The sequence below is a fragment of the Dryobates pubescens genome, chromosome 3, assembly GCF_014839835.1.
Source record: "Dryobates pubescens isolate bDryPub1 chromosome 3, bDryPub1.pri, whole genome shotgun sequence".
Classification (NCBI taxonomy): domain Eukaryota; kingdom Metazoa; phylum Chordata; class Aves; order Piciformes; family Picidae; genus Dryobates; species Dryobates pubescens.
In genome coordinates this window covers 6,790,920-6,813,469 of record NC_071614.1, presented here as the reverse complement: position 1 = coordinate 6,813,469, position 22,550 = coordinate 6,790,920, and the positions used below count along the sequence as shown (strand labels likewise).

Here is a 22,550-nt window from a genome sequence, read left to right as displayed (position 1 = left end):
CCAGGGATGGTGACTCCACCACCTCCCTGGGCAGCACATTCCAATGGCTAACAACTCTCTCTGGGAAGAACTTTCTCCTCACCTTGAGCCTAAACCTCCTCTGGTGCAGCTTGAGACTGTGTCCTCTTGTTCTGGTGCTGGTTGCCTGGGAGAAGAGACCAACCCCCTCCTGGCTACAACCTCCCTTCAGGTAGTTGTAGAGAGCAGTAAGGTCTCTCCTGAACCTCCTCTTCTCCAGGCTAAACAATCCCAGCTGCCAGTTTCAAGCTGCACCAGGGGAGGTTTAAACTGGATGTCAGGAAGAAACTCTTCATAGAGAGAGTGATTGCCCATTGGAACGGGCTGCCTGGGGACGTGGTGGAGTCACCATCAGTGGAGGTGTTTAGGGGGAGCCTGGATGGGATGCTTGGTGCCATGGTTTAGTTGATCAGATGGTGTTGGATGATGGGTTGGACGCAATGATCTCAAAGGTCTTTTCCAACCTAGTCTGGTCTATTCTATTCTATTCTATTCTATTCTATTCTATTCTATTCTATTCTATTCTATTGCAACAGTGAATCCCTCACCCAGTATTTCATGAGGTCTGATCATCCGCAGCTCAAAGAAGGTGTTGTAGCAGTCCAGGGCTGCTAAGAACATATCCATCCAGCGCATGACTGCCTGCAGAGTGAAGGGCTCCTGCATACCATGGAGGGTTGGCTGAGAAAGCAGCCCAGATGGATTTTTGGCATCGCTGCCACCTCCTTCAAATTTGTTAATGAGGAAAGAAACATCCCTGGTTTTTAGGACATCAGCCAGCCAAGAAGATGGAGATTTGTTTCCTGGCAGAAATAAAAACAGAAATGTAAATTCTTTGGGAAAAATACATTGCAAACTAGGAAGGAGTTTGGGGCACATGGATTGAGGCACACTTTGTGTTTTAAACAGGATCTTCCAGCAGAGAAGGTATTTGCTCTAGTCTAGCCTCGGTCAACCCACTTTAATTACCCACAAAGAAGCAGCAAAATTGGTGAGACACTCCCACTAGTTCCCAGCTAGAAAATACTGCCTTCAGAGCTGGATTCACAGATTCATAGAATGGTTTGAGTTGGAAGGGACCTTGAAGATCATCTAGTTCCAAGCCCCTGACATTTGCAGGGACACCTCCCACTAGACCAGATTGCTCAAGGTCTCATCTAACCTAGCCTTAGGCACCTCCAGGCAGGGTGCATCCATGACCTCCCTGGCCAACTTATTCCAGTGTCTCACTACGCTCACTGTAACGAATTTTTGCCTAATATTCAGTCTAAATCTACACTCCTCAAGCTTCAATCCATTCCCTCTCATCTTACCACTACAAGCCCTTGCAGTGGGTGTGTAAGTTCTCCTTCCTGGCTGGAAGGAAGTTTGCAATAAAACCCTCTTCTGTGCCCACAAACCCTGAGCTTCTCACAGTATGAGCAAACACTCCATTTCCATTTGACAGCACTGAGCGAACAGTAATTCACTCAAAAAATCATTTCTCTTGTAATTAGTACTTTGCACAGAAAACACAGAGGACAGGTGCACACAGTAGAGAGAAAGCAAAGATGATAGTGGATTGTGACTTCAGATACCTGGTAATAAAGGGACAAATTCATAGAAGAGCTCCATGGCTTTGTGTCGGCACTCTGTCTGCGGCCGTCCACACTGCATTAAGAGCCACATGACAACGTCCTGAAGACACACTGACTTAGTAGCTGGAAATCCTCTGCACAAAAATATTACAGATTAATAGCCCTCTTGACATCTATCAAAAAGTCAAAGTCTTCCAGCTGAATGAAAATCAAAGTGTTCCATGAGCATTATGAAAGCCCTTCTTATCTGCCTAAGCATCTGCCCTACAAGGAAGAGCTCTTCCAAAAGCACATCTTACGCTGCTTTCCCTTTCCCTCACTGTGCTTTGGATCCCCAAAGATGAGTCTTGTGGCAACAATTTCAAACAGCAAAATCAGGTCTCCTCTCTTTCTAATGCTCAAAGAGACGAAAAAGAGATTAAAGCTTTGCTGCACAGGTTTGCTTATGTCTGCAGAGGTTTCCCCCATCCCTAATTATCCAGTCTGCTAATTTACCAAATGTCAGAGCAGTGAGTTAATTCTCAGACTCCACTTGCCTGTTTCTTTAGGATCACATAATTCAGGTAAAAAGGACCTCAGAAGGTCTTCTACTCAAAGCAGGGTCAGCTATGCGATCAGACCAGGTGACTCAAGAGTTTCATCCAGTCCAATACCAAAGCCATTCTTGCTTCCCCCACCTTTTTTGCTACCCCACTTTAGTTGCTGATCATCCTGTTGCACTTTGTTCTACTTCTCCTAAGACTCAAGAGGAATAAGAAGGACTTCAGAGGACTTTCCTCCAAGTGCTTTGCAGCACCAGTGCTAACATGGTCATAAACACTGCTGTGAGGGACACAGGCATTTCTTTTTCTGCCTGTCATTGCCAAGCTAAAGCAAGCTCATCACACTGGAATAAAGAACAAGCATCACGATCCTCTGGTGTCCAGTAATTCCCAGCAGATACATCTGATCTGCATCAGTAACAGAAACAGCATGAATTCCTCATTCAGTGCTGAATGGAAACTACACATGTTGCTCATTAAAGTGCAATATGAATAAGTTTTAGAAAGGCAAACTGCTGACCGTGGTACCCGGCGCCTGCCTTCCTTGTTCAGAGCAGGAGCTTTATGCTTGATTATGCGCTTCAGGTGACTGACAGCGTCACAACACTGCTGAGAGGTACCTGTGAGAAACAGAAAATTGGCATCAATGTGTAAATGCTAGTAACTGGAGAAGAGGAAGCTCAAGGGAGACCTTACTGCTGTCTACAACTACCTAAAGGGAGGTTGTAGTCAGGAGGGGGTCTCTTCTCCCAGGCAATCAGCACCAGAACAAGAGGACACAGTCTCAAACTGTGCCAGGGGAAGTTTAGTCTGGATGTTAGGAAGAAGTACTTCACAGAGAGAGTTGTTAGCCATTGGAATGTGCTGCCCAGGGAGGTGGTGGAATCACCATTCCTGGTGGTGTTCAAGAGGGGACTGGACGTGGCACTTGGTGCCATGATTTAGTAGTTGTGAGGTGTTGGGTGACAGGTTGGACTTGGTGATATTTGAGGTCTTTTCCAACCTTAGTGATTCTGATTCTATGATTCTATTCGCTACACAAATGGTGCAAGAGATTTACACAGAGGATATGTCTACCAGCTCCACTACTCTATTTCTACAGGAAAATTTTCAAAGGCACAGAGCAAAATCATAAAACAGCAGAGAGGTCAACATGGCCTTAACCAGCCCTGAGGCCTCTGCTATAGAACTGTGTATTCTGCTTTCTGTGCTCACGCTTACAACTGTGATAATAATCCTACCGTATCAGTATTGCTTTTGGGGCCACTTCTATCATGTCCTGAACTGTCTCTCTGAATGTAATAGAGCTTTGTAACACCAGGTTGTGGGTTTATATTGTAATTACAATTAATTGGTGAAAGTTAAAGCATAAAAAAGCCCAACCAACAGGCAGGCAGATTTACTGAAGAATCATTAGTACTGTGGAAAAGGTCATAGATTCTTCACACAGCTACATACTGCAGCCAGGAAAGGGTACTACAAGATGATGAGAATCCTGCAGAGAATGTATAGGAATGTCAATTCTTGAAGCATTCTGTCTGTTACAAAAGAGCAGACTTCAAAATAATCATTGAGCTGAATTTTCACACCATGTAGCTAAGAAAACAGCTAAAATGAGAAGCACCAGTAGTGTTTTAGTGTTACTATAAAACTGTAAATCATGGTAAATGTGCAAAGATTCTTCCTCCTGGGCTGAAAATCTTCCACTATTATGTTTTAGAAGGAGTTGATTCAAAGAGCTCCTAACTAGATTACAAATACCTCTCTACTAGTAATGAAAACTAATCCTTCCTTTGTTGCTAAAGTGAGCATATTTACTCTTCCTACGGTTACAGCAGCTTTTCTTTTTTGACCCAAGATTCAACAGGATGGCTTCTTTCTTCAGCTGATAGTTAATTAATTATAACTCACCTAATGATTTCTCATCTGTGTGGGTTAAGGCCAGGCTTTCCAGAAATACCACCAGTGCTTCAAATACAAACTGCTCCACCAGAGAATTTTCTTCCCTTTAAAAAACAAACACACACACACACAATTTAATGAGAAATATGAGTAGAAGAAGCACTGAGACATTCTATTCAAAAAACCCCACACAACAAATTACAGTACTGTAGAGATAAACTGCACGAAATATTTGCACAAAACCCCCACATCTAAACTCTGAAAAACAGCAGTGAAATCTCTGTTGGCTCACCTAAATTCCCTGTAGATGCTGTTAAAAGCAAGTGCTGCACCCAGTCTCTTGAAAGCACTGGGGTGAAGAGCAAGGCTATACAGCCTTTTGAAAAGAGACTTGGTGTTTGCTGGGCTCTTCTCCTGCTGTCTTGGTGTTGTCTGCTTAATAGACCACTTCAAAAACTCTCGTACACACTGACCACAGAAATCTCTCAAAGTGCTGTCAACAGGATCCACTATTCCACTCTGAAATTCCACAAGATTATGTCATTGCAAGAATGAAAAAAGCAGCACACCACTGTCTTACTGCAGTATTAGAATAGATAATTTACAGAGTATTATTTCCAAGTTAAAAAAACTGCACTCACAGCTTCCCAGAAATAACCAAGCTCCAGAATTACAACTGTCCAAGGGAAGAGGTCAGAATTCCCAGCACTCAAAGCATGGGATTAGGCCTCAAAGATCTGGATTTCTACTTCTACTCAGCCAGCAATCTTGTCTAAGTTACTTCATTCTGTGATGGGCCAGTTTTCTCTGCTTCAGAAGTGGTGGGACAAGACTGATTTTCATTTATACAAAGTACTGCAAAACCTCCTGGCCTACCTTGCCTCCAACCACCTCAGCTCAGTGCAAAAGCCAGTTTCACAGTTAAAGCTTTTGCACCTGGTGAAAGTAGAGACAGAGAAAAATTAAGCACACATCTAAAGTAACTTTCATCCAGCGGTGGAGGGTGAATGTGTTTCAGCAGTTCCATGTATACACTGAAGATGAAAAGAGTGCTTCATTATTCCTAGAAAGACTCTAAAGATGCTGCATCTGCAGTTTGAGTATGTCAAAGAAATAGCCAAATGTCTTGGTTAATATTGAATGGTCATTTAAAAAAGACATTTAAAATGATGAAGCATTTTCCTTCTTCCAGACAAATCAGGAGTCATTACACCCTGCCTGTGTGTTCCTGGTTCTTACACTAGAACAGTGATGCTACTTAAAAATAGTCACAGGGGACAGGAAAAAGAGAAGAAAGGTTTATGACCTACCAAGATAGCTTCCAGCAATGCCACTGTATCTTGACTCTCAAATTTTTTGTTGTTGGTAAACCAGTGAATCAGTTGCATCACTAAAGGCTCATACAACTGTCTTGTTACCTGGAAAGAGTAAACACCAGATGCACTTCTAGGATTGATAAATTTCTCTGCTAATCTGCTCTTCAAAATATGTAGAACAAAACCTGGTACTTCTTTGGAAAAGGAGTCTATAAAACTAATAATCAGCTTCATATTCCATTGTTATACCTGGCTGCATACTGTCATAATAAGCCATGATGGAAGGAACCATTAAACACACTTACACATACACACATGTATGATTACAGTACAGTGTGCAGGGGGGTGGAACAATCCAGATATCATTTACCAATGGTTTATGTTCAGCCATATGCCAGCAAAAGGGGGGTCACCTAAAATGGTAACAGCTACAGAACACAAAGTCCCTTAGATCTAAAAAGAGACCCCAGATGCCAAGGTGCAAACACCAGACTGAAAAGGCACAAGACGTGTAATTTCAGTGTGCCTACTCTGTTTTGTGAAAAGAGGGAGAAACACCAAGTTCAGGTGTTCAATTAACTGTATTATCCTTAACTATCCAGGAGGCAGCTACAAATGCATTCCCAAAAGCTCTTCTGGTAGCTGGTAGCCTTGCACTCATTCCATATTGAAGTAAACAGCTTCACTTTGGATTAATTTATTACAGGACAAGGAAAACACAGGAATTAAACACAGCAATAAAGAGTAGCTAGAACCACAGACTCTGAATGAACCTCAAAACCTCAATCTTGAAACCTTCATGGATTTGTACATTCCTCTGAGGCACTTCTGAATTGCACTCCATTGTTGAAGACTTTTCAAAGCCTTCATCCCCAAACCCCTGGAAAACTATTCCTAAAATATAATTTCACTTTACAAAACACATTACATTTGGTGGGAGGGGGTGGGGGGGAGGGAAAGGCAACACATTGGGGTAACTTCTAACAGGATACCTTCTAAATCAAACAATAAATTAATTCCCACATGTAGAGGTACCTTAAACAAGCTGGAATGTTTATAAAGGAGTCTGATTACCTGGTCTACATCACAAGCAAGGCGAAGCAGCACTGGGAATATTCTCTTATGTAAGTGATACATGGGTGGGGGACCCTGACGTCCTTCTGGCATCTGAGATGCTTTCCCCAACATATAGGTGACTATGCTGTGCAGCAGCTCACACGCTGCAACCTGAAATTTGAAAATCCTCTTGGTTATGCATCCATTACTTTCACAGACAAGACAAAGATGTGAGGGCAGAATCACACAGTATCACAGTATGACAGTATCACAAGGTTGGAAGAGACCTCAAAGATCATCAAGTCCAACCTGTCACCACAGACCTCATGACTAGACCACGGCACCAAGTGCCACGTCCAATCCCCTCTTGAACACCTCCAGGGATGGTGACTCTACCACCTCCCTGGGCAGCACATTCCAATGACGAATGACTCTCTCAGTGGAGAACTTTCTCCTCACCTCCAGCCTAAACTTCCCCTGACACAGCTTGAGACTGTGTCCTCTTGTTCTGGTGCTGCTTGCCTGGGAGAAGAGACCAACCCCTTCCTGGCTACAACCACCTTTCAGGTAGCTGTAGAGTGAGTCTCAAGAAAGGACATACTTGAGAAATCACTCCAATCTATGCTGCATTACTGTTCCAGGAACAGATAATGCCCATGGAAATAATTTATGCACATTCTAATTGGCCTTTCTCCCAGTGTTTTTGTCTCTGTCATGGGCAGTCATTTTCCAGATGGAGAAAATTCATCACTAGATAAATCACCCAGCACTGTGTTTTCAAGGATACCTCTGTTCTGGACTATTCTGGGATATCAGAGAAGGGCAACGAGGCTGGTGAGAGGCCTTGAGCACAAGCCCTATGAGGAGAGGCTGAAAGAGCTGGGATTGTTTAGTCTGGAGAATAGAAGGCTCAGGGGAGACCTTCTTGCTCTCTACAACTACCTGAAGGGAGATTGTAGCCAGGAGGGGGTTGGTCTCTTCTGCCAGGCAACCAGCACCAGAACAAGAGGACACAGTCTCAAGCTGTGGCAGGGGAGGTTTAGGCTGGATGTTAGGAAGAAGTTCTTCATAGAGAGAGTTGTTAGCTGTTGCAATGTGCTGCCCAGGGAGGTGGTGGAATCACCGTTCCTGGAGGTGTTCAAAAAGCAATTGGACATGGCACTTGGAGCCATGGTTTGGTAGTCATGAGGTCTTGGGTGACAGGTTGGACTTGATGATCTTTGAGGTCCTTTCCAACCTTATTGATTCTATGATTCTATGATCAACATCCTAATCCAGCAAAGCAGCAAAGTACCTGGTCTAGTTGAGGATGCCACTGCTTACTGCAGAGGGGTTTGGACTAGCTGACCTTTGAAGGTCCCTTCCAACCCAAACCATTCTATGATTCATTTACGTGCTCCGCTGGACTGAGCTCAAATTCATAGGCTAGGCATCAGGAAGAGGCCAAACACCACTGAAGATCAACCAGTTCAAAATTTTCATTTTTATGAGTTAACTCTCAAAGCAGAATAAATACTGTCTGACAGAGCTTGCTGAAACTTAAGATCCTTAGCTTTTAAGCTCTCAGAATAAGGACACCATGAAAGAGCCTCAAGGAAGCACATCGCTACCAGTGAGTTAATTAAACCAAGTCTTTAACAAGGAAGATGGCATTTCATGCAGTAATTATTAAATCACATAAAAAAAAAGAAAACAAAGGCACATTAGAAACATCAATACTTTTGTTTGTCTGTCACTTGCAGAAAGAGCCAGCTCAGTGACACGAGGCAAGAATAAATCCAGGTAGATAACAGGCTTCATGTCTGCAAATGGCACAGCAAAGCTCAGCCGCTTCTCAGTGTCCCAGGACACGCATTTCTTCATCATCTCTTCTGCAGAGGTAGCTAATGCATTTAAAAAGATCAAAGCAAACAATAAGCCATCTATAATATGCATAGAGCAAGTCCTTCCATAGCCTAGTCAAACAATCTGCAACCTGCCAACTTCAGTGAGAGTGTCATATGGTGTTTGTGCTCTATGAAACACTGGATTACAAGCACCAGAGGTGTGTCAGAAGGTTGGTTTTATTTGCACATCCAAACAGATGTTCAGTTACCACATGGAAATACTAACTGCAGCCTCCAGTTGCAACACAGGTAGGTTTGGAGACAATCCTGAAGCCAGAAGATGTTGAGACCTCACTGAAATCTGCTTTCAAGAGAAAGCAGAAGCATGTAAATATTTTTACTTGCAGTGACAGGACACTCACCTGTAATTAAGTTGTGGTTGATCTGCCCTCCCAAAGACCCTAGGAGCCGTGCCACTCTAGTCCTTACTGCTTCCAAGGAGGGATTTTCATCCTAAATATTTCAACAGATTCCTATTAGTGAGAAGTCACCTTCTCTGGAGAAGTAACTTGGTTTACATAGCAGATGTTTTATGGCTCTTACTAACATATGGATGAAGAAGATAAGATGAAGAACTTGTAAGGAGAATAACTAATCAAACAAGACAACAGTTTTGGTTCAACAAACTAAAGAGGGCAAGACTGGAAAACATTTTCATGACATTTTGTAGGCTTTCAACTGCCATGTCTCAAGTAAAAGTTACAATGTTGAGCTGATCTAAGGAAGAAATAACCCTCAGAAAAAAATTCTGCATGCAACAAAGAAAGAGAAACAGTGGGAAGTGATTAACAGACATGTAAGTCTAAAGAGAAACCATGTCCTTACCAATGAAGAAGTCTTTGCTTTTCTTAAACGCTGTATCACAACCTTATTAAATCCCTTCTGGGCTGCTCGAGAAAGTTTCCTTACTTCCCAGTTCTCCTGGGATTCAGCTGATGAATAGTAACAACAACAAAAAAGCATTTTAGTATTAGTTTATTGTACCAGCACCTGCTTAAAGAGTTTCTTTAAAACACCTCCTCTGCTTCTGCCTGTTTTTATTCTTAAGCTGCAACAATTATTTTCCTTTAAACACTTTATGAAGGGAAAGAAGTGTAAGTGAAACCTAAGCTGATTCAAAGATACAAAGCACAAATCACAGAGAAGTGGCATATAGAAGACTGCAATTAATGACTGTTTGGCAGTAGCAAATAACTCTTAGTCTAAGCAAAAGGTAAGTTCTGGGGTGTAAATTGTACTGTTCCAGCGACAGAAGTGCACAATGTAGACAAGTATGTAGTATGTCACTTCCACATCTTCAGGCTATGAAAATAACTAGTTTCCTCTCTCCTAAATTTAAGAGGTAACAGATTTTTTGGCCAGTATGTACCTGCAGAGGTAGAGGTTTTCAAATACCCATCAAGAAGAGGTAGAACATCCTTGTAGTAAGGCTGCATTATATGTCTGGGGATGTGAGCCGACCACTCCTCCAAAGCATCCAGTCCCAGATCAGCCATTGGGGTACAGCTAAGGCCCAGCTTAAATGCATTCTGTGTGTCAAATGGAAAATTATAGAATCCCTTTCTTAAAGGCACAGCCTCAAATGGTCACAATCATAGAATCAGTAAGGTTGGAAAAGACCTCAGAGATCAAGTCCAACCTATCACCCAACACCTCGTGACAACTAAACCACAGCACCAAGTACCACATCCACTTCCTTTTTGAACACCTCCAGGGACAGTGACTCCACCACCTCCCTGGGCAGCACATTCCAATGGCCAATTACTCTTTCTGGGAAGAACTTTCTCCTCACCTCAAACCTAAACCTCCCTTGGAACAGCTTGAGACTGTGTCCTCTAGTTCTGGTGCTGGGTGCCTGGGAGAAGAGACCAACCCCCACATGTCTACAACCTCCCTTCAGGCAGTTGTAGAGAGCAATAAGGTCTCCCCTGAGCCTCCTCTTCTCCAGGCTAAGCAACCCCAGCTCCCTCAGCCTCTCCTCACAGGGCTGTGCTCTGGACCCCTCCCCAGCCTTATTGCCCTTCTCTGGACATGTTCAAGTGTCTCAATGTCCTTCTTAAATTGAGGGGCCCAGAGCTGGACATTATCAGCCTTTTACTTTTATTAATGGTATTATTTTATTTAATGGTAAAGGCCCCCACATCTTAAAGCATTTAGCATACAATACCTCTTCCTTCTCCATAACTTTTTTCAGCTTAGCACCTCACTCAAGATCAGTACAGAAGACACATATTAAATGGCAACACAGGCACTGAGTCAGCTTAGTGCAAAAGCAAATGCTGACAATTTACTTGTTTATCCAGAAAGTCAGATCATTTCTATTCTATCTCACTGAAAACAGTACAAACCTTAATATTTATCTTAATTGCTCAACTGGCTACTAACCTTGCTCCAGAATTGTTCTATGTTTTACCAAAAAAAAGGACAAAGTGTTATCTGTACATCAGCCTGACCTACCTGCAGTGCAGGAATATATGCTTTGATATCAAGCATGATGATGTCATGTGGTAAACAAAGCAAAAAATTCAGACAGGATGCCAACAACTCATCCTTATACTGTTTCATTTTTGCTGCAACCTAAAGTTCAGATAAAACAGAGCAAGAACAATCATAAACCTCTTCAGATCTTGATTTTGCTGTATCAATATCCATGCAAATACACAACTCAAAGCCAATAATGAAACCTCACTTACCTGCAGGCAGTGACCAGATAGTATTTAATGTACCATTATGCAGGTATTTCTCATTTGTATCTCAGCAGGAGATCAGCACACCTCTTCTGACATTAAGTAAAAAATCAGACAGAAAAAGATCTAAATCCACCCCTATGCTGCACAATTCAAAGAGCTGGAATACCTCTTTCATACATGCAAGATTTCTCAGAAGATAAATTCTGATTGTGTCATGTTTGCTTATATTCAAACCAAGAAAGCTAACCAGTGAAATCACTTACCTCTTTTCCAAACTTTACAAACAGTGCAAAGCAAGACTTCTTTTCTGGGTCTTCAGGACACTTTTTGAGGCTCCTTGGACTGGCACCCTACCAAGCAGAAGGCACAAGTCAAGAGTATTAAAAATGTAGCAGACAGGATGAATATGAAGCACAGATTCAACTCAGAATACACACATCACTGTCCAATATGAAACTGGCATCAGTGAAAACCTGAGATGCACCTTTGCTCACTCAAAGCCTAAAAGACAACATTAACAACACTGAGGGTCAGCTTTTTGGAATACACTTAATAACACCCAAATAAGCAAGATACATACGACTGGAAAATAACTTTTTGGTCCTTCATTTTCTCTGTGTCCACCCAGCTAACAAACCATGAAAGCAAAACACACCCCTAGTAGTGGATGACCAGGTGGCAAGACAGAATGCTGGTGGAGTAAGAAAAGGGCAGCTCACAACATCATCTACAGTACAAGCATCTACACCAGTGCATTCCCAGATCTGGTTCACTTGGTGCCATCACCAGCAGTGGCAGGGACATTTCTGGGCTCTGTGGTGTGCTACACACATGATGGGATGAAGCACAGTCACTTTAAAATAGCTTCCACACCACAAATGGTGCCCCCACCAATACAGCATTGTATTTCCTGTGGAAACCAGTGAGTGGAATAGGAGTACACCCCAGAAACCAAGTAATTAGCCCATGGGTGTCTCTGCTGCTCTGGCTAGAATGTTCCTGGTATGCACATGATCCTCTGTGCCACCTGCACTGCGAAAGCATTTCTCATCCCTCTGTTCACTCAGCTGTGAAAGAGCATTACACATGGACCTGTCTCTTCAGAAACTGGGCTTCTGTTCTAAATTTTGACCTTGTATCTGCTTGTATCTATGAAGGCATAACATGCTATAAACATCTGAAACAGCTAGGTAACACTTTCAATGAACTACTTTCCATAGCACATAAGAGACTACATAAATAACTACACCATCACTAAAGCAATGTTACCCCTCCACTGGGAGAAAGAGATCTCACCTCAAAGTATTTTATTTTCTTGGCAATTTTCATTGCAACAGAAAGCAGCTTGTAGAATCCACTAATAAGAGGTAGTCTCGTGGAGTGTGTGATAAGCTCATAACCAAAGGAATATAACCAAGGGCTAAAGTATTCAACATGCTTCTCTGGCAGTATCTCTCTAAAACAGATGCATGGAAAACATACAAGGATAAAAAAAAGGAAAGAAATAATAAAATATTTGTTCCATTTTTTTTCTTCCAAACTTTCAAGGCAGTTAAAGACAGGGAAGTGTTGCTTTAACAGAGCAGCTCCAAAGACAGCAAGGAAACAACTACACACTGCCTTCTGAGGCAAGCACAGGAAGATTTTTGGTTTGCTTTCCAGCACAAGGCCATTTCTTTCTCATTACATCTTGTCACTGAATGTCCACAAACACACACACTCACAGATCAGATTTCACTACCAAGACTGCAGTATTGTTAGGGGAAATCAGCTGCACCTCAGCAGGCAGACCGTGCTGCACCTTTCACTGCATGCCCCATACCACTCCATGAAGACTGCATTTCAGGTCTCTGAAGTATTTAGGATATCTAGTCCAGTAGAACACTAAAGGTTACAAAGAAAAGTGAAAGATGTTTGCACCCAAATAATGGAAGTGAATGTCTTGTCTCCTGTACTCTAAGAAAAAACTGAGCTAAAAAACCCTCATATGCTTCTAGCACACAAGGGTCAACAGATAGAAGCTGAAACACAGAGAAGTTCCGCCTCAACATGAGGAGAAACCTCTTTACTGTGAGGGTGATGGAATGAGGCTGTGGAATCTCCTTCTCTGGAGATTTACAAAGCCCTTCTGGATGTGTTCCTGTGTGACCAGCCCTAGGTAATCCTGTTCTGACAGGGGGCATTGGACTGGATGATCTCTAGAGGTCCCTTCCAACCACTAGCATTCTGCGATTCTGTGTTTCTGCCTACAACCTGATGTCTGAAGCACACAATCTGTTGTCTCCCTCCCAATCACCTTCTGCATTTTGAAACATGGTGTATCAGTCTGAGTCAGAAACAGGCATCTTAAATAAATCCCACTTTGCATTTCTCCCAACTGCTTTGCAAACTCCAGATTACATCAAACCATGTTAATACCTGCAGAATTCCACCAGATTGATAAAGGCAATATAGTCTGTTGGCTTCGCTGGCCGAAGGTTTGAAGCAGGATCAGAAGAAGGCTCAACCAAAGCACTGTCAGCTTCGTTTCCATCCTGAAAACAAATATTGAAGCAAGATCACTGGATCTGTGGCAATACTCATAAAGAAACAGGTTGCCCAGGGAGGTCCTGGATGCTTCCCCTCTGAAGGTGTTCAAGGCCATGTTAGATGAGGCCCTGAGCAACCTGGTCTAGTAGAAGGTGTCACTGCCTATGGCAGGGAGGGTTGGGACTATCTTAAAGTCCCTTCCAACCCAAATCATTCAGTGAACCTATGAACTGTTTTATCCAGATAAACAGTTTGTCTCTTCTCTTTCTTCTAGCTGGTCTGACACAGGAAAGGGACTAGTAATTGACACATCAAAAATTCAAAGAAATAAGAAGGGATGCTTGCTTTAAAGGAGAAAGCAAGCAGAAAAATTAAAATGACCAGATGCCAGAGCAGGGAGTGCAAAATAACAGATTGTGATCTTCTACTGATTCAAATGTTTCCATCTCCTACCACTGTAATGCAATATTCAGTATTCACTTTAGTATCGATGTTACTTTGAGGACACTGCAAGGAGCTATCTCAGCATAATGAAAACAGAACTGGTAATGTGGGTTTGATTTCCCCTACAACAGCAGGAGTTAAAGGACAAGCCACCAGGTCTCACCTGCTCATTAACACCCAGTTTCTGAACAGTCAGGTCCAGTTTCTCAATAATCTTCAGAACAGAACTGATAAATTCATCATACAGCAAGCGATTCAGGGACTGCAGTGGTGAATCAGTAAGAAAGCTTTCCTCTTCAAAAACACATTCCTGTGTAGGAGGAAAGAAGTTCACATTTCAGAACTCCACTGAAAATTATTTCTTGAATTCACCAAGATCTGAATGTCCCAGGAAATCCATCTTCAGATGTTTCTCAGCTGTTAGGGAAGCCTAAATTAATCCCTGTTTTATTCATTAATCAGCCACAAAATCCAACTAAAACCAGGAGGCAGCTCTTTCACATCTTCTTTGAAAATGGCTAGGGTTAGAAAAGCAGCTAAAAGACTCAGGATTGTGTTTCTTTTTGTATTTCCACATTAAACATGCTTTTACCTTCATTGTGCCACAGTTCAGTAGACTTCTAAAGAGAAACAGATAGTCCTTATATGTTGGTACTTTCGATTTCCCTGTCCCAAACTCCCCAGCTTCAAGGGATTCTTCTGACCCTGAAGTCTCTTGTCCCAAAAAATCCTGAAAGGACACAACATTTTTCAGAAACATTGCTGTGGTGGGTTGACCTTAGCTTGGACACCAGGTGCCCAACAAGGTGCTCCATCACTCTTCTCCTCAGCAGGACAGTGAAGACAGAAAATAACATGGAAAAAAACCCCATGGATCAAGATAAAAGCAGTTTAATAAAGCCAAAGCAAAGACTGAGTGGAAGCAAAGCAAAGCAGAAGATTTATTCTCTACTTCTCATCAGCAGGCAATGTGCAGCTACTTCCCAGGAAGTGGTGCTTCACTGCACACAGCAGTTCCAGGAGAGAAATAATAAATGCCCTCCCCTCCTGCCCTTTTCCCAAGCTTTTATTGCTGAGTAGATGTCATGTGGTATGGTACCTTTTGTCACTTTGGGTCAGCTGTCCTGGCTATGTCCCCTACCAAGATCTTGCCCACCACTGAGCCTACTGGTGAGGGGAAAATGCTGGATGGACAGCTTTGATGCTGTGCAGCACTGCTCAGCAGAAGCCAAAGCATGGGCATGTTAGCAACACCTTCTCAGCTACAAACACAAGCTCAGCACTATGAAGGCTGCTATGTGGAAAATTAATTTCATCTCAGTGTGACCCAGGCTAAACATAATGTAAAATTACTTGTACAAGCATAAACATGAAATGGTTGGGTTTAGCACATAACCTATCTGAAAAGAGCACATAACAAGGTCCTTTCAAAAATCTCTAAAGCTCCTCCAGTGGTCCCTTAGAGAAACTCCATCGTTATGCTGCTACACAGGATTTAAAACAGCTTTAAAATCCTCCCTTAACACAAACATTCAGTGAAACTTCCAAAGTTTCCAAAATCTGTTAGCCTAGAAGAAAGCTGGATGACCTTAACTGCAACCTGTTTTGTTGCAAACAACCTGAACAAACAAGAATTGCAGAGGACAACTCAGTTTCCTGTCATTTTTTTCCCCTTTCAGTACAAGAGACACATCTTCATTATGCTGAGCAGATGTAGTGAACAGAGACCAATCCCAAATGAGTCACAACTCCAAATGCAGAGCACTATCTTTGCTCCTTTGGACCTTGCCCTGTTACTGAGCTAGATCTTCAAGAACTGGGATGCATGCTCTAGAGATCTGCATGAAAAAAACTTCTGTTGAAACAATTATTTTACCTTTGAAAATGGGATTGGCTTGGAGAAGATTCTGATTAATCCCTGATGCACTGAAACAAACAAACAAAAATATTGCCTAAGCAGACTTAAGAAGACACAGCACCCATATCACATTAGCAATAAACCAAACCAGTTTTCTATTTGCTGTCAGGATGAGGGAAAGGCAAAGGAACAGAGACCTTTCTTTAAGGATAAGTATTGCCAAAACCAGACCCAGAGCTTTAGGATGTTTCACAGGGAACCAGTTATGAACTTTCTTCTTTCTGCTTTTTCCTCAATCCTGTTATGATTTCTCCCTGACTTCAAATTCAGTGAAGAAGAGAAGAGGAGGCTCAGGGAAGACCTTAATGCTGTCTACAGCTACCTGAAGGGACGTTGTAGCCAGGTGGGGGTTGGTCTCTTTTACCAGGCAACCAGCACCAGAACAAGAGGACACAGTCTCAAGCTGTGCCAGAGAAGGTTTAGGCTGGAGGTGAGGAGAAAGTTCTTCACAGAGAGAGTTGTTAGCCATTGGAATGTGCTGCCCAGGGAGGTGGTGGAGTCCCCATCCCTGGATATGTTCAAGAGGGGATTGGACGTGGCACTTGAAGCCATGGTCTAGTAGTCATGAGGTGTTAGGTGACAGATTGGACTTGATGACCTGAGGTCTTTTCCAACCTTGTTGATTCTACAATTCTATGACAAAGGCATTGTGAAATCCCTTTTTCCTGACAATCCTTCAGAGCAGGAATGTAAGTCTCCTGTTCAGATTATCACAAAACATTCTCCTGCCTTCAATGACAGCCATTCTGTTATCCCAAACAGTCATTAGAAGTATTTCTCAGGTGATTTAACAATGGATATTGAAAATTAACACAGTGAGAACCCTGAACCTCCATTTGTAGAAGATGGGAAAAACTAAAAAGCTTAATTTTTGACTCCAAATGTCTATCTACATATCTCTCTTAGAAGCAGTTAATCAATTTAGGGGGAAAAAAATCCAACCCAAAACCTCACAACCTCCCCAGAACCACAACAGTTAATATCACAAACTTACCCACTGTGCTAATAAAACTCCAGAGAACAGGACCTTTTCCTGAGAGGGCTAGAAATACCTTTATTATAGACCTGCAACAGATTAACTGCATTTTTTCACTGTATTGTGGGAAGTTATTGATCTGCAGCACAACCAGGTGTTCAAGAACGGGAGTGTATGCTTCAGGAATCTAGAAGAAATAAAACCAAACCACCCATCACACAAGGGCAATGATTATAACTTGGTATCAGTGTGAAAAAATATGATTATTTCAAGCAAGGTATTTTGTTACATCATGACCTGATCTAAGAACAAGAGATCAACAAGTTACAAGCAACAAACAAAAAACCCCAACAAAACAAAACCTACCAAACAACAAAACACACACAAAAAACCCCCCTAACAACCAACAAAAACCAAAACCAAATCAAAACCCCAAACAAAACAGAGTAAAAAAGTTTCTTGGAACACATCATGGAAAGCAGTTCCTGAATACATTAGTCACTTAGTGGAACCAGTCCTAAGCTTATTAGGCAAGTACCAATTTAGTTAAACAATAGCAACACAGTAGAATAACCTAGAACAAACTAAAGACCTCTTCACTTTTGGCTAGCATGGTTAGCACTGCAATGCACTGTTGAATTTTATGCTCCATATTCAGTGCATTTTCTTTATCCAAATACAATCAAATAAAGTGTTCTCCTGATATTATTCCCATCCTCTGGAGGTAAATGTCATTGTATTTCAGATAAAGAAACACCTTCAGTCATAGGTAAGTTCACAGCTTCTACCTCCTTATACATCCATAGCTGCATAGAAAAAATGACTGGTAAATACTCCACTTACTGTATCTAAATGGACTATCACACTTGCAATGGACTGGAGGAAGCTTGGGAGCTGATACATATGGTCATCTATTGTTTCTGCTTGTGTCAGGTACATTTGCTTACAGCGCTGAAGGAGCTCAACATACATGTTGTCAACATCCTCAGAGTGTAAAGCTTTACAGGGCTTAGAGAGAAAATAAAACACTGAATTAGCAGCTTTGTACAGCCAAGTAAACATATTCTGTAGCATGAAAACCAGATAAGAACCATAAAAAGAGTAATCTTTCAATTTCTTCCAGCAATTCATTACATCTGAACAAACTAACTTCAAGTATTTTACTTGCTACACATATGAGAAACATGGTAACTGCAATGAACTATAATGATGGTTCACAGATGCAGTGTAATTTACTATTAAAGGCATTTGAACTTCTATTGACACAATTTGAAATCCAGCCTGAAAAGCCCAGAGTTTGGCTGTGAGTATCATAAAGATGGCATTAGGGATGCTAATATTCATTTACATGGTGATCAAGCTGCATTAAAATAGTAAGTGACTTACTTTAGTGTGGCTTAACCAATCCCCCTTCACAAGGTCCTGCTATTTAACATTTAACCCAGAAGCCCAAATTCTGAACTTTTATTGTGCTGGGTACAAACTGCACAGAGGACAAAGACTAATCCTAAACTAATGAACAAGTAGAAAGCATCCCAAACAGTACTAGAGGGCATGTAATAATGCATACAGGTTTCTATAGCATGATTTATTAATCACAGCATTTAGCATGAGCTAGGTCAAAAACTGGTTTTTTTTGTGGATAAGGCACCAGGAACCAAGTCACAGGCAGGAACTGCAACAGGGAACTGGCTGTGGAAAAAGAATGGACTGACTGAGGCAGTAACAGACTATGAGAGCTAGGCTAAAGGCTGAATCTAGTCTGCCTTAATTTTGACATTTAGATTATTCATCATTTGCAGAACTACAAGTATTTACAATTATTTCAGTGACTAAGCAGTAGAAGAAATCCTGCCTTGAAACTGAATCAATGACTGATCTTGTGTGCAGACTAAGCTCACAACTTGCAGTAGCAGTAAGACCCTGCACATACTGCTGCAAAAAGCCCATATCCACGGATGGCGATGGACAGCTCTTTGCTGCTCGAATCCATTCTCCTGATGATTCCATAGAACTGCTCCATGAAGAACTGCAACTTGCTTTTGTGTAGCTCTGCATCCTTGGCTACCATTAAAGAAATCTGTAAAGCAGACAAAAATAGTTCAGTGCTTCCAGAGAGATGAAAAAAACCACAAAAATAGAATATAGTAAGTCTCAGCAGGCACCTAGCTTGTAACACAAAGCACAGCAAACAAAATAATTGTTTATTAAACAGATTCACTGAACTTCCAAGCACCAAGCATTCCCACTATTTCAAGAAATTTGACTTTGCTTTAGTCTCAGAGATGCCAGTGAAGTCTCCATACCTGCTTGAGGAATGAATCTAGTGCAGAGTGACTGGCTTTCTTCAGCTCGGGATTGTTGTGGCCACACCACTTAGACATTGCTTCAAAGAGGGAGACATAGTGGTCCAGGAGCAAGGCACCAAACTGAGAAGCATGCCAGCTGAACAACTGCAAACCAGCTGCAATGTAAACACAATTCTCATTAAATCCCAGGCATATTCCACTTCCCAAGACCATACCAGACTATAAAAGTCCACATTAGTACTTCAGGCAGATGTATCTGCCAGGACTGGAGGGTTTAACAAGTATTCAGAATCATTACAGTATCAGTATCCAGACATTAAGAACTTAAGCATAAAACCAACACTCCACAATCCCCTCTTTGAATCTACACCATCACAGAAAGCACAGCTGTGTCTTGAAGTAATTTATATTAATAGTGAAAGAGACTCTACTGGTTACAAATAATACTACTTGATCACACAGTTCACAAGGATGCTCTTTATGAACTTCATCTGTCCCATTTCCTTCTCTTTCTTCCAGTGAAACTCCCATTTTCTTCCTATTTTTCAAACTTTAACCCTACCCACTACTTTCTGTTTTCTCCATATTTGCTACATCCCTCTTATTTCTACTTCTGCTATGGCTTCCCTTCTCATGCTGAGGTTTTGTACTACTCCAGAGGGGTAAACGGCATCGAGCACGATCCTGCTGTTCATAAGCTGCTTAGACCTTGCCTAGTTTAACCAAATACACTTTAGATTCCAACCTAAAGTTGGATTTGCTCCTTGATCAGCTTAGAAGACTAGAGCTATCTGAACACAGCCAGCAGAGAATGAACAGCTCCAGACAGAAGACACCATTGAATGGTAACCACCTCAGTGTGAATGGAAACAATTCCAACCTTACCTAGTTGTACTGCGTATCGCTTCTGATCAACCTGTAACACCAGAAGAAGTTTGTCATGGATGAGCTGCTCTTCACCAGGGCTAATTCATTTATGTGGAACAGTTAACATGTGGCAGATTTACCTGTGGGTTGATTGCCTTCATTGCAAAATCAAAGATCTCCCTGGCAGTCTGAGGATCTGTGAAACAATCCAACAGTGAGTAGTTCACTTACTGGCATACAAACGGTAGAGTGAAGACAAAGATATTTTTGTCCAGAGCTTGGTATGAAAAAGAAGTATTGGAAAGCATTACATAAGTCAGAGAGGCAGAGGTGTTTTTTCCTGAAATACTCTTAAATGTGGGAAAAAATGTACATCTATATTCATGGCTTTCCTGCACACTGATATTTTAACAGACATGCCCCTTAAAAGGGAACCACACCTCTGTATAAACTACATTCCTCCTTCAAAGTGGCTCTCACAGCCACCCAATCTGTGGTTAGAAAATAGTCCTTCATAGAATCAAAGAATGGTAGGTGTTGGATGGAGCCTCTAGGGAGCCCAATCCCACTGCCAAAGCAGGGTCACCTTGGGCAGGCCATGCAGAAATGCATCCAGGCAGCTTTTGAGTCTCCAGAGAAAGTGACTCCACAACCTTTCTGGGTAGTCTGTTGCAGTGCTGTCACCCTCACAATAAAGAAGTTTCTCCTCATGCTGAGGTGGAACTTCCTGTGTTCCAGCTTGTACCCATTGTCCTTTGTCCTGTCACTGAGCACTACCAAAAAGAGCCTGGCAACTTCATCTTGACACCCACTCCTCAGATATTTATAGACGTTGATCAGATCCCCTCTCTCAGCCTTCTCTTCTCAAGACTAAACAGCTACTGGTCTCTCAGTCATTCTCCACAGGAAAGATATTTAAGTCCCTTCATCACTCTTATAGCTCTCTGTTGGACTCTCTCCAGCAGATCCCTGTCTCTCTTGAATTGAGGAGGCTGAAACTGGATATGGTATTGCAGGTGTGGTCTCACCAGCGCAGAGCAGAGTGGGAGGAGAACCTCCCTAGCCCTGCTGGACATACTTGTCTTACTGCACCCCAGAAAACATTTATGTGCAGAAACTCATCACAAAGCCAGTCTACTCAGGGACAGACAGCACGCAGATGGACAGACCTTCATTTTGCCTAAACCATCTGCCAGTGGGGAAATTTTCATTCTGAATTCACAGCAGATCAAATTGCATAGCTTTCACATAGAACAAGAACTTACCTTCATCCATGGATTTGGTAAAGTTGTACATGAGTGCAACCAGTCCCCTCAGGCATCCCGCTACAACAGGCAGCTTAGGTGGCCTTGTAGCTGATGTCATCTAAAAAACAAGTGGGAGTTAAAAAAAAATTCACTCTCAAGTTGAGACAAACTTACACCAAGGTTTCCCAGGTCCTAGAAGTGCAGATTAAATTCCATATTCCAACTGAACACACTTACGTTAGCACCTGCCTCTACGAACACAAGTCCACAGAGACATTTCCTGCTCAGAAGTTTCATAACATTTGGGAGTTTAACTACAGAAGCATAAGAAATCCTCTGGCAAGCATGAACTATATTCCAAGAGCAACCACTGGATAACACACATCAATGTCTGAGAAGTGAGGAAGCAGGAAAGTGAAGTTCAGCAGAGCTGTGCTGTTTCTCTGAAGTGCAAGGATTTTGCAGCTAACAGAGACCAAAGCATAAACTATCAGTGCACAGCAATGTTAACTTTTCTTGGGTGCTGCTGCAATGTAGGAACCATTTTTTTCTCACAGTAAATTGGCTAATTCACTGTCACTGACAGCCTTGAATTTTTACTTTGAAAGCTTCTCCGAACCAGAGAACACAAAACATCCACAGTCCTTAAGGAAACACTGGTGACTGTCCAGTTAGATCCCTACAAACTCTACTAGTTAAAACACATATCCCAACATACAGTGCTACACACGAGGGCAAACAACCAAAGCAATACAAGAAGCTGAAAGGAAACACCAACCCTACCTGTGTTTTGAGCTCTCCCAAGTAAGCTCGGAATAGTTTCTCAGAGTGGTTAATCATGTCACTAGGCTGGACCTCCCCCAGAACTCCCAACAGCTCATAAATCTTCTCCAATACTAGAAAGGAATTTAAAATTATTAAGCATTACTTACTGTAATAATTACCTGGGACATTTCTATTGCAACTCTTATGTAACTTGCAACCTTGAGAAAAACCAACCCTGAGGGTTTGATTTTAATGGGTGATTAGCCTGTGGGAAACACAGCTCCTTATGATCTACATCTACATGTATATATATCCTTATCATGATGTGAGATGCCTCCTTCTCTCACAGTAGTAAGTTAAAACATTTCTCACCTGTGGCTTAGAAAACTGATTAATAAAGGCCATATCCACTGAGGAAGCATTTACAACTAATACAAACTTCTACTGGCCTTGAGGTTATGCTGGTTCTTTTGGCTCACACTGCTCGTTGCTGGCATTGCCACACTTT

The 22,550-nt window shown here is 42.0% G+C and overlaps 1 protein-coding gene across 1 annotated transcript in view; it reads right to left on the bottom strand.

Moving 5' to 3' along the window:
• PRKDC (protein kinase, DNA-activated, catalytic subunit) overlaps window positions 1-22,550 on the bottom strand; it is an 87,844-nt gene that overhangs the window by 60,850 nt on the left and 4,444 nt on the right. Inside the window, exons 6-31 of the mRNA XM_054179622.1 lie at window positions 22,061-22,173; window positions 21,296-21,395; window positions 20,171-20,226; window positions 20,049-20,079; window positions 19,161-19,318; window positions 18,788-18,934; window positions 17,698-17,862; window positions 16,873-17,041; window positions 15,837-15,886; window positions 14,553-14,690; window positions 14,124-14,270; window positions 13,406-13,521; window positions 12,284-12,443; window positions 11,251-11,337; window positions 10,755-10,874; window positions 9,667-9,826; window positions 9,123-9,229; window positions 8,660-8,750; window positions 8,131-8,294; window positions 6,430-6,582; window positions 5,350-5,457; window positions 4,332-4,558; window positions 4,049-4,143; window positions 2,658-2,757; window positions 1,596-1,729; window positions 567-821 (exon numbers count right to left, since the gene is read on the bottom strand). Coding sequence (XP_054035597.1) covers window positions 567-821; window positions 1,596-1,729; window positions 2,658-2,757; window positions 4,049-4,143; window positions 4,332-4,558; window positions 5,350-5,457; window positions 6,430-6,582; window positions 8,131-8,294; window positions 8,660-8,750; window positions 9,123-9,229; window positions 9,667-9,826; window positions 10,755-10,874; window positions 11,251-11,337; window positions 12,284-12,443; window positions 13,406-13,521; window positions 14,124-14,270; window positions 14,553-14,690; window positions 15,837-15,886; window positions 16,873-17,041; window positions 17,698-17,862; window positions 18,788-18,934; window positions 19,161-19,318; window positions 20,049-20,079; window positions 20,171-20,226; window positions 21,296-21,395; window positions 22,061-22,173 — 3,351 coding nt within the window. The remainder of the gene's footprint in view (window positions 1-566; window positions 822-1,595; window positions 1,730-2,657; window positions 2,758-4,048; window positions 4,144-4,331; window positions 4,559-5,349; window positions 5,458-6,429; window positions 6,583-8,130; window positions 8,295-8,659; window positions 8,751-9,122; window positions 9,230-9,666; window positions 9,827-10,754; window positions 10,875-11,250; window positions 11,338-12,283; window positions 12,444-13,405; window positions 13,522-14,123; window positions 14,271-14,552; window positions 14,691-15,836; window positions 15,887-16,872; window positions 17,042-17,697; window positions 17,863-18,787; window positions 18,935-19,160; window positions 19,319-20,048; window positions 20,080-20,170; window positions 20,227-21,295; window positions 21,396-22,060; window positions 22,174-22,550) is intronic.